Source organism: Mustela nivalis, assembly GCF_964662115.1.
Source record: "Mustela nivalis genome assembly, chromosome: 2".
NCBI lineage: Eukaryota > Metazoa > Chordata > Mammalia > Carnivora > Mustelidae > Mustela > Mustela nivalis.
In genome coordinates this window covers 156,175,434-156,190,124 of record NC_139021.1, presented here as the reverse complement: position 1 = coordinate 156,190,124, position 14,691 = coordinate 156,175,434, and the positions used below count along the sequence as shown (strand labels likewise).

Genomic DNA, 14,691 nt, shown 5'->3' with positions numbered 1-14,691 from the left:
AAGTAGCTAATGAAGAAAGAATGATATTGAAGGAGGAGAAAAATTGCCAAGGGAATGGTATTGAGTAGGTATGTAATAAAAACTTGGGGGGGGGGTTGAATTATGAATTAGAGAGCAATTCTCAGAAGTTAGTTTGCCCTTTAGATTAACTTTCTGTGAAGATAGTTTCCAGAAAGAAATAATAACTAATAGGACTGTTGTTGGCAACATGTGCTGGGCACTGTTCTAAGTACTTTACATATATTAACTCTTATTTTAAATATAAATAACCTGTGAGATAGATAATATATACCCTTTAAAAAAATATTTTATTTATTTATTTGACAGAGATCACAAGTAGGCAGATAGGCAGGCAGAGAGTGGGGGCGGGGAAGCAGGCTCCCCACTGAGCAGAGAGCCTCAGTGATGCTGGATCCCAGAACCCTGAGATCATGACCTGAGTCAAAGGCAGAGGCTTAACCTACTGAACCACCCAGGTGCTCCATACCCTTTTTATAGATAGGGAAACCAACACTAGAGAGGTTAAGTTATTTGTCTGAGGCCACACAACCAGTGGGGAAGGAGGTAGGATTTGAACTCAGTCTTTTACACTTTCATAGAATATGCTCTGCAGCCCTTCATTGTAAAAATAGGACAGTAAAACACTTGGTATTAAATTGAGTAGTTCTCTGTATTGATAATATTTTTAACTTCTTTTTTTTATTTTTTTAAAGATTTTATTTTTATTTATTTACAGACAGAGATCACAAGTAGGCAGAGAGGCAGGCAGAGAGAGAGGAGGAAGCAGGCTCCCTGCTGAGCAGACAGCCCGATATGGGGCTCTATCCCAGGACCCTGGGATCATGACCTGAGCCGAAGGCAGAGGCCTTAACCCACTGAGCCACCCAGGCGCCCCTATTTTTAACTTCTTAAAGAAATTTTTGGGTAAGTCTAGCTCCATTAATGGGTTGTTACTGAAGAAATGTTTGGATAGCATTAAGGAAGGATAGGGCCCATTTAATGGGCATTTGACCTGTGCACTCACATACTATGTGCAAGCATTGGATACTTTGCTTGATTTGATGCTCTTCTGTCACCACCTAGAAATTTTTAATTTTTTTTTTTTTTTTTTTTAAAGTAACCTGTACATCCATCATGGGGCTTGAACTCATGACCCTGAGGTCAAGAGTCACATACTCCACTGACTGAGCCAGCCAGGAACTCCTTAATCAATGTTGAACAAGGAGACCTGCATTTTTATTTTTTTAAGATTTTATTTATTTGTCAGAGAGAGAGAGGCCACAAGCAGGGGCAGTGGCAGGCAGAGGGAGCCCGATGCCAGACATGATCGCAGGATATCACTATCGTGACCTGAGCTGAAGGCAGGTGCTTAACCAACTGAGCCACCCAGGCGTCCTTTTTATGCACTTTTTAATGCAGAGCTCTTATAATGTTCTCACAAGGATAATGAGAAGGAAATACGCTGTTGACTTCTAGAGGCTATATAGTAACATCTAGAATATATAAAGATGTGTCCTTTCACCTTTCTACACTAGAATCATAAATGGATTGCAGGACATATTGTTTGGAGTAAAAAAATAACGAGCGCTTTCATGAAACATAGCCCTTAATATGTGATTAAGGGCCATAAAAAAGACTTTTTAGAGTGAGTCAAGGATGTAGAAGGTGTGGTTTATGCTTATTTGGTTTTCTGAAACTCAGAGAACTTGGAAACATCTGTAGTTAGAGTACTGTGTCTCCCAAGATTCCAAAGGACTCTGTTAAAAAGATTTCAAATTGAGAATCAGAATTTTAGAACTCCGAAGTCTTGAGATCATTTAATCCAACACACTCATTTTCCCCATGACCTGAAGAGGCCTACTGACTCTCTAGTCCTTGGTTTTTCTATTTGCCTTGTAGCAATAGTATGTAAGGATGTCAGCACCAAAAACCAATAATGCACGGCACCAGAATCTTAATGCATTTTATGGTTTGTACTAGTCTTGAAGTTTTATGGGTTCTGTTTCCTTAGGGTCACAAAGTCATTTTTTTTTTTTTTTTTTTAAAGTCTGTTAATATACCCCAGTTCTGTGCTTGGCACAGTGGTATTTCATCAGTGCTTGTTCAGTGACTGGAGTAATTAGGGAGCTACTAGGAACAAGAACATGTGGTGTTGGAAGCCAGAAACCCTATTGCTTAAAGCACAGTGAACCAATCGAGACCATTGTTCATTTAAGATGCATAGTGTTTGGGATTCCTTTTGTGACTTAGGGCTCTAATTAGGCTAAACTCCCCATTTCTTCATGGCCCATTGTAGCTCTGGTAGATAATGTTAGAAGGATCTGATCTGTGTGTAGTTTACAATCAGCCTCTGCTATAAACAGTTATACCACTGAGTGATTTTAGGAATAGTTTGTTTGCTTTCCTTTGGCAAATAGCAGCCTTTTGTCTTTGTTTTTAAGAGAATAGCCCCAAGAGGGGCGCCTGGGTGGCTTAGTAGTTAAGCGGCTCAGTAGTTAAGCGTTAGCCTTCCGCCCAGGTCAAGATCCCAGGGTCCTGGGATGTGCCACTGCACTCCCCACCATCAGGCTCCCTGCTGGGTAGGAAGTCTGCTTCTCCCTTTTCCACTCTTCCTGCTTGTATTCCTTCTTGTGCTGTATGTGTGTGTGTGTCTCTTTGTCTGGCGAATAAATAAATAAATAACAATCTTAAAAAAAAAAGTATAGGAACTCTTAAAACTTATTTGAAGATTTATAGAGAACAAATTCTTTACTACAGGTGAAGTTGTGAGTACTTTAATATAGATCAGTTTTAGGAAATGCCATAATTCGTTGTCCTATTTTCAGCTGTACTCTATGGTAGACTCAAAGTTTATTTAGGTACAAAGCTATTTTGAGAGAGAGGGAGAGAGCACAGTTATCTCAAGGGACTATCCCAAAATATACTTCTATATTTTATCATTTATTTGTATTAAAATTGTGCTGTGTTTTAAATAAATAAGACATTGAAATTATGATTTCTGAAACACTTTCAGAACTAGATTTTTGCTTTCTCAGATACATAATTTTAAAACATGCATTTTTTACTTCATCCCATGAAAGTAGTGGCATTTGGGTGCTTATTCTGAGCCATTAGTGCTTTGCCTGTATATATAAATTCTTATTTCTTTATTCAGATTTTACATGAGTACAACAGTAACTCTATCTCCTAAAGTGTTCCTCCCGAGAAAAAGTAATTCATGGTCTCTATCAAGAAGGGAAACCTCTGTGTCTCCCCTTTTCCAGCACGTAAACAGTATTTAAGTAAGAGAGGCCTAACATTGGTGACATCTTGAGAATAAAGGTCATGCCTTTGGAAATTAGAGCACAAGTAGCTTCCTAGGAAGGTTTTTTCTTGGGGACAGATTAAAGGTTCAAATGGAAAAGTTGTTCGCTATTCAGTACTGTCTTTAGTTGCTTTGTACAACTGTACTTTCATATTTTCTTCATTTAGTTTTTGCTTTTTAGCTAATGAAACTGACTAGGGATTAGAAAAAATGTAGTCCCAAATTTGTAAGCATGATACTAGTTAGTTATATTATCTTGGACAAATTATTTAACATCTCTGTTCTTTAGTTTGTGTGTGTAAAATGGGGAAATACTAGGATCTATATTAAAAATTTTGCGAGGATTAAATATTCATGTAAAGACCATAGAACTATGCCTAACACATAGTATGTGTTTATTAAGTGTTAGCTAATGATACTGTCAGAAAAGATGGTGAGGTCATGTTAGGGATTGGTCTGTAAAGGCTTTACCTCATCAGAATTGAAGGGTTTGAGAAAGGAGGAATTTGAGTGGTTTTGAAGGATAAGTAGAGCGTGGCTAAGTGGAGAGAAGGAGGGCATTATAGATTTGGGAGAATGGCATGAGAAACAAGGTAGGAAAGGAAATGAAGGGAAGACCGTATTATAAGCCATTTTGGCTAGAGTGGACAGCTCAGAAATTCATTTTAACAGTGAGAACTAGAAAATGAAAGGAACGGTGAGGTGAAGAAAGCAGCTAGTCTGAATTGGTCTCCTCTCATTCGGCTGCTTCCCAGGAAGGCCTCATGGAAGGAGCCACCGCCGTGCTCAGAGATCCCCTCATTCACTGCTGTGCTTCCTTGGCTTTTTTTCTCCCCTTTTTCTGGTTATGTTCTGCAGGGAAGTTATAAAACTCAATCTTTCTCAGTGTCATTGGCCAACTCAGAGTTCTTCCAAGGAAAGGATTTAAAAGAGCTTGTTAGGACTTCATGGAATGTTTGAAAGTGAATGAGGTTAGCCTTTTAGCCATGAGTAGAGAGATACCTGTTGCTCTCTTCCGGCAGAGTGGTGGAGGTCAGGGACTGTCTCAGCAGCTTTACAGAAAGATTTTTTTTTTCCTTTTTAAAAAGTTGTTCTAAGTCTTTCGATATTTTCTAATTTCAAGATATTTTTAAGACACATTTTCTGTCTTGAAAAAGAACTCTTCTCTTGGGAGCACTTACTGTCAGGGATAATCAAGAACTGCAATGAAAAGTAATATTTTAAATTCATTATGTTGACCAGGATAGTGTAAAAGAAAAGGGGCATTTTTGACTTAATGTTAACCCTGACCACACCCCCTGTATGTGTCTGTGTCTGTATATGTATGAAGATGTGTGTATTAAATATGTACATATATTTCTAATTATTATTTCAGTCCTCTTCCCAAAAGGACTCTGTGGCTACAGAATGGTGTAGGTTTTGTGACCGTGCAGTTTCTGTCATGTCATGACAAGCCTCCTGCCCTGTTCAGGTTTCATGAAAGGCTAAAATAAGTGACTTCAGAATGTGTAGATGAACATACACTGTGACCCTTCAGTTATATTAATCTTATGTTTCAGTTTGTATAAAATAAACGAAAGCCCTATTTTAACAAGTATTTATGTTCAAGTTTTTGTCTGTTTTTAAAGGAAGCATGAGTATTGGAATTTATAGAAAGTGTTCTTGTGCTTATTTTTACAAGTAACATTTAAACATTGCTGCGTTCTCAGCAGGATTAATGACAAGGTCCTTAGTGATGGGTCCTCTTGTTCATTCAAATCTTAAATGGAAAAAAAAATCTTAAGAAAATCTGTTGATTTTCTTTCCTCCTTCCATGTCCATATTAGCGTGGTGAATAATGTTGTTTCTGGGCTCATCATTATTTGATGTGCTATTGGATGTTCGTGTGCTGTTGGACTATGTTTATACAATACCTTCTCTAAAACGAAGTGTATTTTGTTACCTCCTCTTACTTTTTTCTCTAAAAGGGTACTGTTGCAAGCAGTGCCACATATCAGTCAGTACACATACTTCAAGCTTTTTTTAAGTCAGTTGCTAATGAACTTTACATTTCACCATTTGTCAGTGTTTCCCCATTGTATTTATTAAATGTTTTTTGTGTACATTACACTATGTGGAGAGCTTTCTGCCTAGCAAGCAGGTCTTGTTTCTAATACCAGTTCTGGTTAGTTGATAATTGATTGGTTTAGGTCACTGCTTTGAGAATTCTTATGCTATAACCATACATATTTAGCAGAAGGGAGTACCTTGATTGATTGGTGCTGTGTGACTGTGAGCGTTGGATGGAAGAGTGGTGGCATGCATAGCTGAGTGGGGATGTATGGATATATTAGACCTTTGATTCATTCCTTCATATGTGAAGATTATATACAATTGTTTTTCTGAATTCACTTGAAACCACTTATGATTTTCTGTATTTTTATTCATTCTGACTCTTCTCTACCAAGGCAGAATTAATCATTCCTTTATTGTTGCTAGAGTAGCCCTTTTCTACCTTAATTTTAACATATTCATTGTTAAGCATTTACTTGTCTGGCTCCACTATGGATTGTGAACTTCTTAAAGGAAAGGACAGTATTTTATTTATCTGTACATTAACCCTTAAACCACATGGGTTTGAACTGCATATGTCCACTTACATGCAGTGTTTTTTTCCCATAAATACAGTACAGTATGATAAAATGTATTTTCCTTATAATTTTTTTTAACATTTTCTCTTCTCTAACTTACTTTATTGTAAGAATATGGTATGTAATACATATAACATAGTAAAATGTGTTAATTGACTGTTTATGTTGCCAGTAAGGCTTCTGGTAAACAGTAGGTTGTTATTTTGGGGGAGTCAGAAGTTACATAATGGATTTTTGACTGTGGGGTGTGTTGGTAACACTAACCCTGCATTGTTCTGGGGTCAGTTGTGTATCCTTAACACCACTATGCGTGGTATGTGTCTCATATATTCAAAAAGTAGGATAGTTTATTATTTTCTTAATGATCTGGATGATATTTTATATGAACAATGAGATATTTATTATATTTGAAGAAGAGGTGATTAGATCTAAGTCATAGGGTACTGGTGGTGTGAATCAAAAGGAAGAGGTAGAGGCTCTGGGTAAGAGTAGACAAGTCAGTATTTTTTGGAATACAGAGGAACTTGGGGTTTGAGTCTCCTGTTTGAGAGAATGGTGGTACCATTAGAAAAACAAAGAGGAAAGAAAGGCTAGATTTGGTTGGGATGAGTATGGTTTTGGAGTGATTGGATTTTGAACAAAAACCTTTGTATAATTTAAATGGAGCACTGGAGATAAGAATTTGGTAGTTTGGTTAGTTGGGTAGCTTCCTCTGTTACATGCTCCGTAGCACCTTACTTTATTATAATTGTTCAGTGTCAATCTTTCCAGTTATCTGAGCTCCAGTAGCACAGGGAACATGTGTGGTTCAAAGCTGTATCCTCAGTTACAAACATAATTTATTGGTATGTGGCAGGCACTCTTTAAGTAATTGTTCATGCCTTAACTTCTATACTACTAGTTGACATAAATTGTATCCAGTGTTGTCTTCAATTTATATTGCTGATTAGGATTACTAGTTTTAAAATTATTTGGGTAATTGCTTTTCATAGAATCATTGGAATTTTGAACTTGAGATCTTAGAAATCTTTAGTACATCCCCAGTGCTGGAAAGGTGAAGTCACCTACCCAAAGTCATTGAACTGCATTCCAGATTTAGCTACATACAGTATTTACTGATGGGGAGAACCATAGTTTTTTATTCAAAGAAATATGCATACAGTGTATGTCTTTCAGGCTATATGTATGTCTCCCAGCGGGGCTGGGAATAGCATGATGGCTTGAATGGACTGTGGGGATTCCATAGTGTGGCTTTCTCTTCCTTTTGTTCAGTCATTTCTCTCCTTTCTAGTACTTTGACCAGTGGCCATGGAAAAGATTAGAAAGTAGATGAAATTTTATTTGTGTTTGCTGGCAACATTAGATTTTTTTTTTTTTTAAGTTTCTAATGATTAACATGGGTTTTGGGTAAGCTATTGATTTTCTTTCTTCCTTCCATGATCATATTAGCTCGGTGAATAATGTTGTTTCTGGGTTCATCATTATTTGATGTGCTATTGGACTTTTGTGTGCTATTGGACTGTGTTCATATACCTTCTCTAAAACAAAGTTTAAGAAGAATCTGCCTGAGACCACAATCAGAAGATAAAATTTTTAAATTCGCTAAGTGTCAGGGCACCTGTGTAGCTTAGTTGTTCAAGCATCTGACTCTTGAACCCAGCTCAGGTCTTGATCTCAGGGTCTTGATCTCTGATTTTGACTTTATTGTAAAATTCACCAAGTGTCTGTTTTAAGGTGTGGACATTGGTCATCAGATTAAAGTAAACTTAAAGTATTTTATTTTATAGGTTCCCAGAGACAGTATACTTTTGTTTAGCACAAATAACAAATATTCCCTTAATTTGAATTAGATTTAAGAAAAAAAGTATCATGATATGCTTTTTTTTGTTTCAGTATCAAGATAAAGAGGAAGTCGTTTTATGGATGAATACTGTTGGGCCCTACCATAATCGCCAAGAAACATATAAGTACTTTTCACTTCCATTCTGTGTGGGGTCAAAAAAAAGTATCAGTCATTACCATGAAACTCTGGGAGAAGCACTTCAAGGAGTTGAATTGGAATTTAGTGGTCTGGATATTAAATTCAAAGGTAAGTAAACCTTAGTAGTCCTTGTAATACAAGTTAGATTGTAGATCAGGGTTTCTCATTTTAGGCCTTATTGACATTGGAACCAGATAATTCTTTTTTGTGGGAGGCTGTCCTGTACATTCTAGGATGTTTAGCAGAGTTCTTGGCTTCCATCCAGTAGATGCCAGTAGCACCCTCCAGTTGTGACAACCAAAACTGTCTTCAGGCATTGCTAATGGATCTTAGAGAACCACAGCTCTAGACTCTAAAAAATGTTTAATCTACAAGTTAAATGTATTGCATTTAGAAAAGTATGTTAGTAGCAAAGATTTATTTGGAATATTTGTAAAATAATAAATAATTGTTAATAAAATTCTATTTCCCTACGCTATTTCTTTCTGAAAAGTGATTTCTGGTAAACTCTCTAGTGACTGGATGTATGTGATCAGGAAAGGCCTTCATAGATTCACAGTTTTTGGAGGTGCAGGGATATAGTGGGGTATATGGGATACTAGGGGGGAGGGAGGTTGGGAGAAGGGGGTGGGATTATGGACATTGGGGAGGGTATGTGCTTTGGTGAGTGCTGTGAAGTGTGTAAACCTGGTGATTCACAGACCTGTACCCCTGGGGATAAAAATATATGTTTATATAAAATATAAAAAATAAAAAATTAAAAAATCTTGTGTAAAGCCTCAAATCCAAACTGTACCTTTGGCTCAGAATGTATTAATCAGTATGTATTAATTTTACTCCCTCAGTTCTTAGAGGGTAGTGTGGTTTTAAATTTTAAGTCAGGGACGCTTGCGTGGCTCAGTCGATTAAGCATCTGCCTTCAGCTCAGGTCATGATCCCAGGGTCATGGGATCAAGTCCCTCATGAGGCTCCTTGCTTAGCGAGGAACCTGCTTCTCCCCCTGCCTGCTTCTCCCTCTGCCCACTGCTCCCCCTGCTTGTCCTCCCCGCCTCTCTTTTTCTGACAAATAAAAACTTAAAAAGAATTTTGGGTCAAAGACTTGTTAAAATTGGAAGAAATACTCATCTGTTTATTATGCTGGCATCTATTTTATCAGGCCCTTTAAGTATGTTTAAACTTTTAATTTTCCTCTGTGAAATTTGCCAGAGAGTGTATTTCCTGCATAGACATTTTTAACTCAGTGAGCAGAAGCCTGAGTAATTGAATTTTTACAGGATCTTTGATGAGGCATCTTGATTTTTGAATAGAGCTTGGATCTTGTAATCAGGAGCTTTGAATTTTAATCCTATTTCTTTTACTGTATTGATTTTACTGAAGTTCTTTACTCTAATTTTGACTTCATTGTCTGCAAACGTAAAATACTGACTTCTGGTATTTTTGCACTTTATTAGTTTTTTTATTTTTGCACTTTTGAGAGGAGGATATAATTGAGAGATTTTACTTATTTAGAGATTTTATTTATTTGAGAGGGAGCACCAGTGAGGGAGAGAGCATCGGGTGGAGTGGAGCTGAGGGAGAAGGAGAAGCAGACTCCCTGCTGAGCAAGGAGACCAATGTGGGGCTTGATCCCAAGATCCCTAGATCACCAACCTGAGCCTAAGGCAGGGGCTTAACTGACTGAGCCACCCAGCCTCCCTGATTTGAGATGTTTTAAAAAAATATTTTAAAGATGTTTAGTTTTGGGTGGTTAAGTTTTATTCTTGTGTTTAGAGTATTTTTTTTGTTACCGTTGTTCAAAATCGATATATGTATTTGCGTTCTTCTCCCCCTTTCCACTCCTCCACTATATTCTTTGAGGCTTAATTATAAAATTAAGTTGTAAATTTAAACCACAGGGGCCTGGCCTATAACTTTATGAATTACTGTAAACATGCCCTGAGGCCTGTGTTTTAATTTAATCAGGTAACCTAAATATTTAATTGCAAATTAGGAGAAACTTAAGACTAGATTGTGGGATCTTTGAAAATCTCAATCCTGTATTTATTCACTTAAATTTCTCCTTTTTCATGTTTGGTGCACATTTCTAATTTACTAGAGAGGAACCAGAGAGAGCAGATAGGTAAAAACTCTGAGTCCTACTTTGTTTGCTACCATGGACAGATTTCGTAGCGTTTTGAAATCCTCACCCTATTTACTAAAGAAAAATAGTCATTCAGCTATCTTCACCTTTCTTTTTTTATTAGTTCCTTGAGGCTGATATGGAAAGATTGGATAGAGAGAAACAGTTTTCATGGGCTATAAAAGTGGGGTTTACTTTACTTTCTGACTGAGCACCTGAAGATGAAAAGAACAAGAACTAGCCAGGTGTTATTCCCCAAGAGTTGGCGGTTCCTTGGAATCTTGTCAGCTCTGTCCCTCCAACACGGATGTGCTAAGGGAGCTGCTAAATTAAATGGTCGAGATGAAAAAGTAAATGCTGATTAGAGTTCTCTTTCTGCTGTAGTCCCTTGCTTGCCCTGTTCAAAGACATAGTTGATCATGCTTTGAAGGATGTTTTATGAGGTTTCCTGGTTCTTTGTACTATCATAGAATTTTAAAGGTTGGATGCACCTTAGAGATTGTGTCATCTGATTTTCCCCTAGTGAGGCCCAGAGATGAAATGTTTGCCCAAGTCATATTACAGCATATTAGTAATGCCACAGAAACTAGAACCTTTTGTCCCTATGTGAATTATAGAAATATTCATATTGTTAATTTTTCATCTCTCAAGTATTTGATTTTTAAAGATTCTTCTGAGGACATAAGAAAATAAAATTTTGGAAATATTTTGAAACTAGGAAATACTGTATACACACACACATGCACGTAGGTATACAAACACCTTTTTTTAAATTTAGTAGATTCTGTCAGGCTAAATGGATTGGTATTTCATAAAATGAAGGTCACTAAATAGACTTTTAGGGAGCTAGTAATAGTTTTAAGTCTAATGTAGGATGCCTCTTACTTGAGATTTTATGCACAACCTTTTCCCTCACAATAATGTTATATACTTCCACTAGACAAAATACTAAATTCAGCACATTTAGAGAAAATTAAAAAGGCAGAATTAAATCGGGTATCTTTCAGCCAGGCCTGAATTCGTTTCTTCTGATTTTAGAGGGTACTTCTTGGAACTTGACCATTGTGGAGCGGAAAAAATAAGTCTGAGAGACTTGCAGCATCCTCGTGATGCCTCTGCCTACCTGTGTTGTCGTGGACAAATTATTCTACCTCTTTGATCTCATTGTCCTCACTTCTGAAGTGAGGGAAAGTATCTATTTGATAGAATTGTTTGATTTAAGTGAGGTAATTTATGTAGAACATTTATCAAAGTTCCTCATACATAGTTTACATTTTAAAAATGGTCATTGATATGGATACTAAATAGCACATAACGTAGGTCTGTAGTTCTGACTTAATTTGGTACTAGCAATTATGAAACATTAAATTAGTTTACTGATTGTAGGATTTGATTTATCCTCAAGTTGTTGCACTAGCCTGCTGGGTACTGTAGTTAGTTATGCCAGGCAGGCATGTGACATTCTTGCTCACTCTCCTATCCTTAGTTATTAAGACATTGGAAGCTCTCAAATTGTGTAGCATGGCAATTTGTGCCTATCTGTTCTTTAGATAACTGGCTCATTGTGATCTTTAGATGATCTGGAATATTAGTTCCTAACCAGGAGAGGTCTCTGTCCACTCCCCTTCTCCTTATGTGAGAACTCTTGCAGAATAATGAAGGATATTATTGAAAAATTGATGGCTTCTAAAGGAGTCTTTCCTCCCATTTGTTTTATTGATCTTTTGAATTTTCTTTTGTTTGAATATCCTAACTTAACAGAGGGATGAAATTGTTTTATAAGTATTTCTTCTACTTCTCTGGAGTAAAATGATAAGTGAGAGTACTACAGGTAGAGAGAAATGCCAGGAGCTGGTTAGAGTCCTACATGTTTTGAATTCAGTGATTCTCTTTCTTGATGATTTTCATCCTCAATGTTATAAGATGTATTTTCAGATGGGGACTTGGAGCCCAGAGGTAAGTAACTTATCCAAAGATTCACAGATGGAAAGTGGCAGAATAAGGATTTGAACCTAGGGAACACAGTGCTAGAGTTTGAGCTTTTTTTTTTTTTTTTTTTAAGATTTTATTTATTTGAAAGACAGAGATCACAAGTAGACAGAGAGATAGGCAGAGGGAGAGGAAGGGAAGCAGGCTCCCTGCTGAGCAGAGAGCCCGATGTGCGGGACTTGATCCCAGGACCCTGGGATCATGACCTGAGCCGAAGGCAGAGGCTTTAACCCACTGAGCCACTCCAGCGCCCCTAGAGTTTGAGCTTTTAACCACTATGCAGTATGTCCTTCCAGATATCCATCTGGTGGTAAATGCCTGATTGCCAAAGAGTGGGGAAAGGGCTGGGGAAGTGGCAGGTTCTTTCATTCAGCCTAAAGATTTTTATTTAAGTTGATCCCCCCACCCTATTTTCAGTCCCTGGATTCTACTCTCCCTGCTGCCCAAATTCTGCAGCCTCTGTGGTGGAGTTCTCTAGGGGAAGGTGCCTCTGATCTACTGTAAGGGGTAGTTGAGGTTCTTCATCTGGCTTTGTAATGGGTGGAGAAGGGGACTTGGGCATCCAGGCCTTCCGTAAACATATTTTTATACAGTTCCCCTGTGTCTTCAGCCCTCCATCTGTTCTCTGCTTTTTGATGTGTGTCTCAGGTGTCTCTTGGGTTCTGTGACACCAAACCCCTTTCTTATGTTATGGTTTCCTCTGCTTTGCCATCTTCTGTTCGTTTTCAATTTTCCAAATGTACGTTGAGATTTTTTTTCTTACTGTCTTCTTTTTGTCCTTGTGTACTACATCCCTTTCATTCCTTTGTTGACATTTTAATGGAGTTTCAGGAGGGAAGAGACACATACTTGTGGTTAATCTGCCTTGTTTAATTGGAAGTCTGGAAGCTCAGTGCCATATTTTGTTCTCCTGGTTTCAACCGAAGTGTTTTAGCCAGGCCAAATAATTTGAATCTTGTACTGAATCTTGAATCTAGATCTTTTGTATTCTTGGTGTTAGCAGTTCCTTAAACCTTGTGCTACCTGCAAATTTGAATAGCGTGGGCTTTTTATAAATTCTTATTCAAGCCATTGATAACATTGTTCTACTTCAGATGTCTTTTCTTCCCCCCAAAGGATGTGTATGTATGTATTTTTTTCTGATTTTGATGTGATATAGGATTGGTGTACAAAATTTAGAAACTACAGAGAAATATGAAGAAGAAAATAAAAATGCTCTGGATGTGATTACCATCAACATTTCTTCCATCTTTCCTTCTTTCTTTACATTCATCCACATTATTTAGAATATTTTAAAATTGGGTTCATGCTATATATATGATTTTAAAAATTTGTAACACATAGTGTTTAGTATTTGTCAGATATTAACTACTTACTGACTCTTAATAAGTTATATGTAAATTAGTTTTTACTCTTCTTATTTTAACATCTATGAGCTTATCTTCATATTGTTAATTACTTTTTAAAACTGTGTTTATGTAGTATTCTGCAACTTGGATATTGTAATTTCCCCCATTTCCCAGTTAGAAGATATTCTGATTATTTTCCTTCCTTCCTTCTTCCCTCATCTCCCTTCCCTTCTTCTTTCCTGTCTTTTCCTTTCCTTTCTCTTTCCTCCCTTCCTTGTCCTTTTTTTTCCTGTTGGAAATAATGCATTTGGCTACCCTAGCACATGGGTATTTTAATGCATCTCTGAGTCTTTTATTAGGATTAATTCTTGGAAGTGGAATTACTGAGTCAAAGGATATAAACATTTTTAAGGCAGTTCTTGATGTGTATTGCCAATTAGTCATCTAGAAGAATTGTACTGTTTCTATTGCAGATAGGTTGGTCAGTTAATCAATACTCATATATATGCTTAACATGACTATACCAGATTTTCCAGTCCATTTTTTTGATCATTCAGCAGTTTTAAAATGCTCACTGCCTTCCAGCAGCGTGGTAGGCTCTGGATGTACAAAGTTGAACCAGAAGCTATGGCTTCAGGGGTCCACGGGTTCTCTGAAATTGTACACTTAGTTTTTTGTGAATGGGGGACATTTTGGGAGGGACAGGAAGATATTACTTTCTTTGGATTCTCATAGGGATATGTGGCCCAAGGAAGCTTAGCAGTGTGAATGTATTGACACTTTTAATCCTTAAAACAACTCTAGGAAGGAGATACCATAGATGTTATCTCTGTTTTATGACTGAGGGTTCTGAGGTTCACAGAAGCTAAATGAATTTTATTCACATAGCTAATCCATAGTAGAACCCAGACTAAAACTCAAGTTTCTGCCTTTTTTTTTTTTTGTAAATAAATTTGTCTATAGTGACTTCATGAAAAACTGTCCAGTGCTGTTGAATTTAAAGTAGAGCATTTGTGATTTCCATTTTGGTAATGCTATCAAAAGAGGAAGCTAATAAAGCTAGGTGTGATTATGTTCTTAGAGAACTCAAATAATACCGCATTCTTTTTTCAGTGTTTTCACTGTCTGTTCAGTTTCTAGTCTGGAGTGTTAATTGTGAATAGATGACAGACTTATTGGTAGGTATTTGGTAGGTAGTTTCCAGGAGCTGCACTTGCTTTCTGCTTGAAAAATCTGTATAAAACAGTTGTCACTTTATACCTCTGGTTTTGTATTTTTCCCCTGTGTAATGTTTTTACATTGGTGAAGTGTTAGTGGTA

General features: G+C 37.1%; 1 protein-coding gene across 1 annotated transcript in view; it reads left to right on the top strand.

The window, feature by feature from the left end:
- TM9SF3 (transmembrane 9 superfamily member 3) overlaps positions 1 to 14,691 on the top strand; it is a 71,211-nt gene that overhangs the window by 2,566 nt on the left and 53,954 nt on the right. The window contains exon 2 of the mRNA XM_082722147.1: positions 7,828 to 8,023. Coding sequence (XP_082578273.1) covers positions 7,828 to 8,023 — 196 coding nt within the window. The remainder of the gene's footprint in view (positions 1 to 7,827; positions 8,024 to 14,691) is intronic.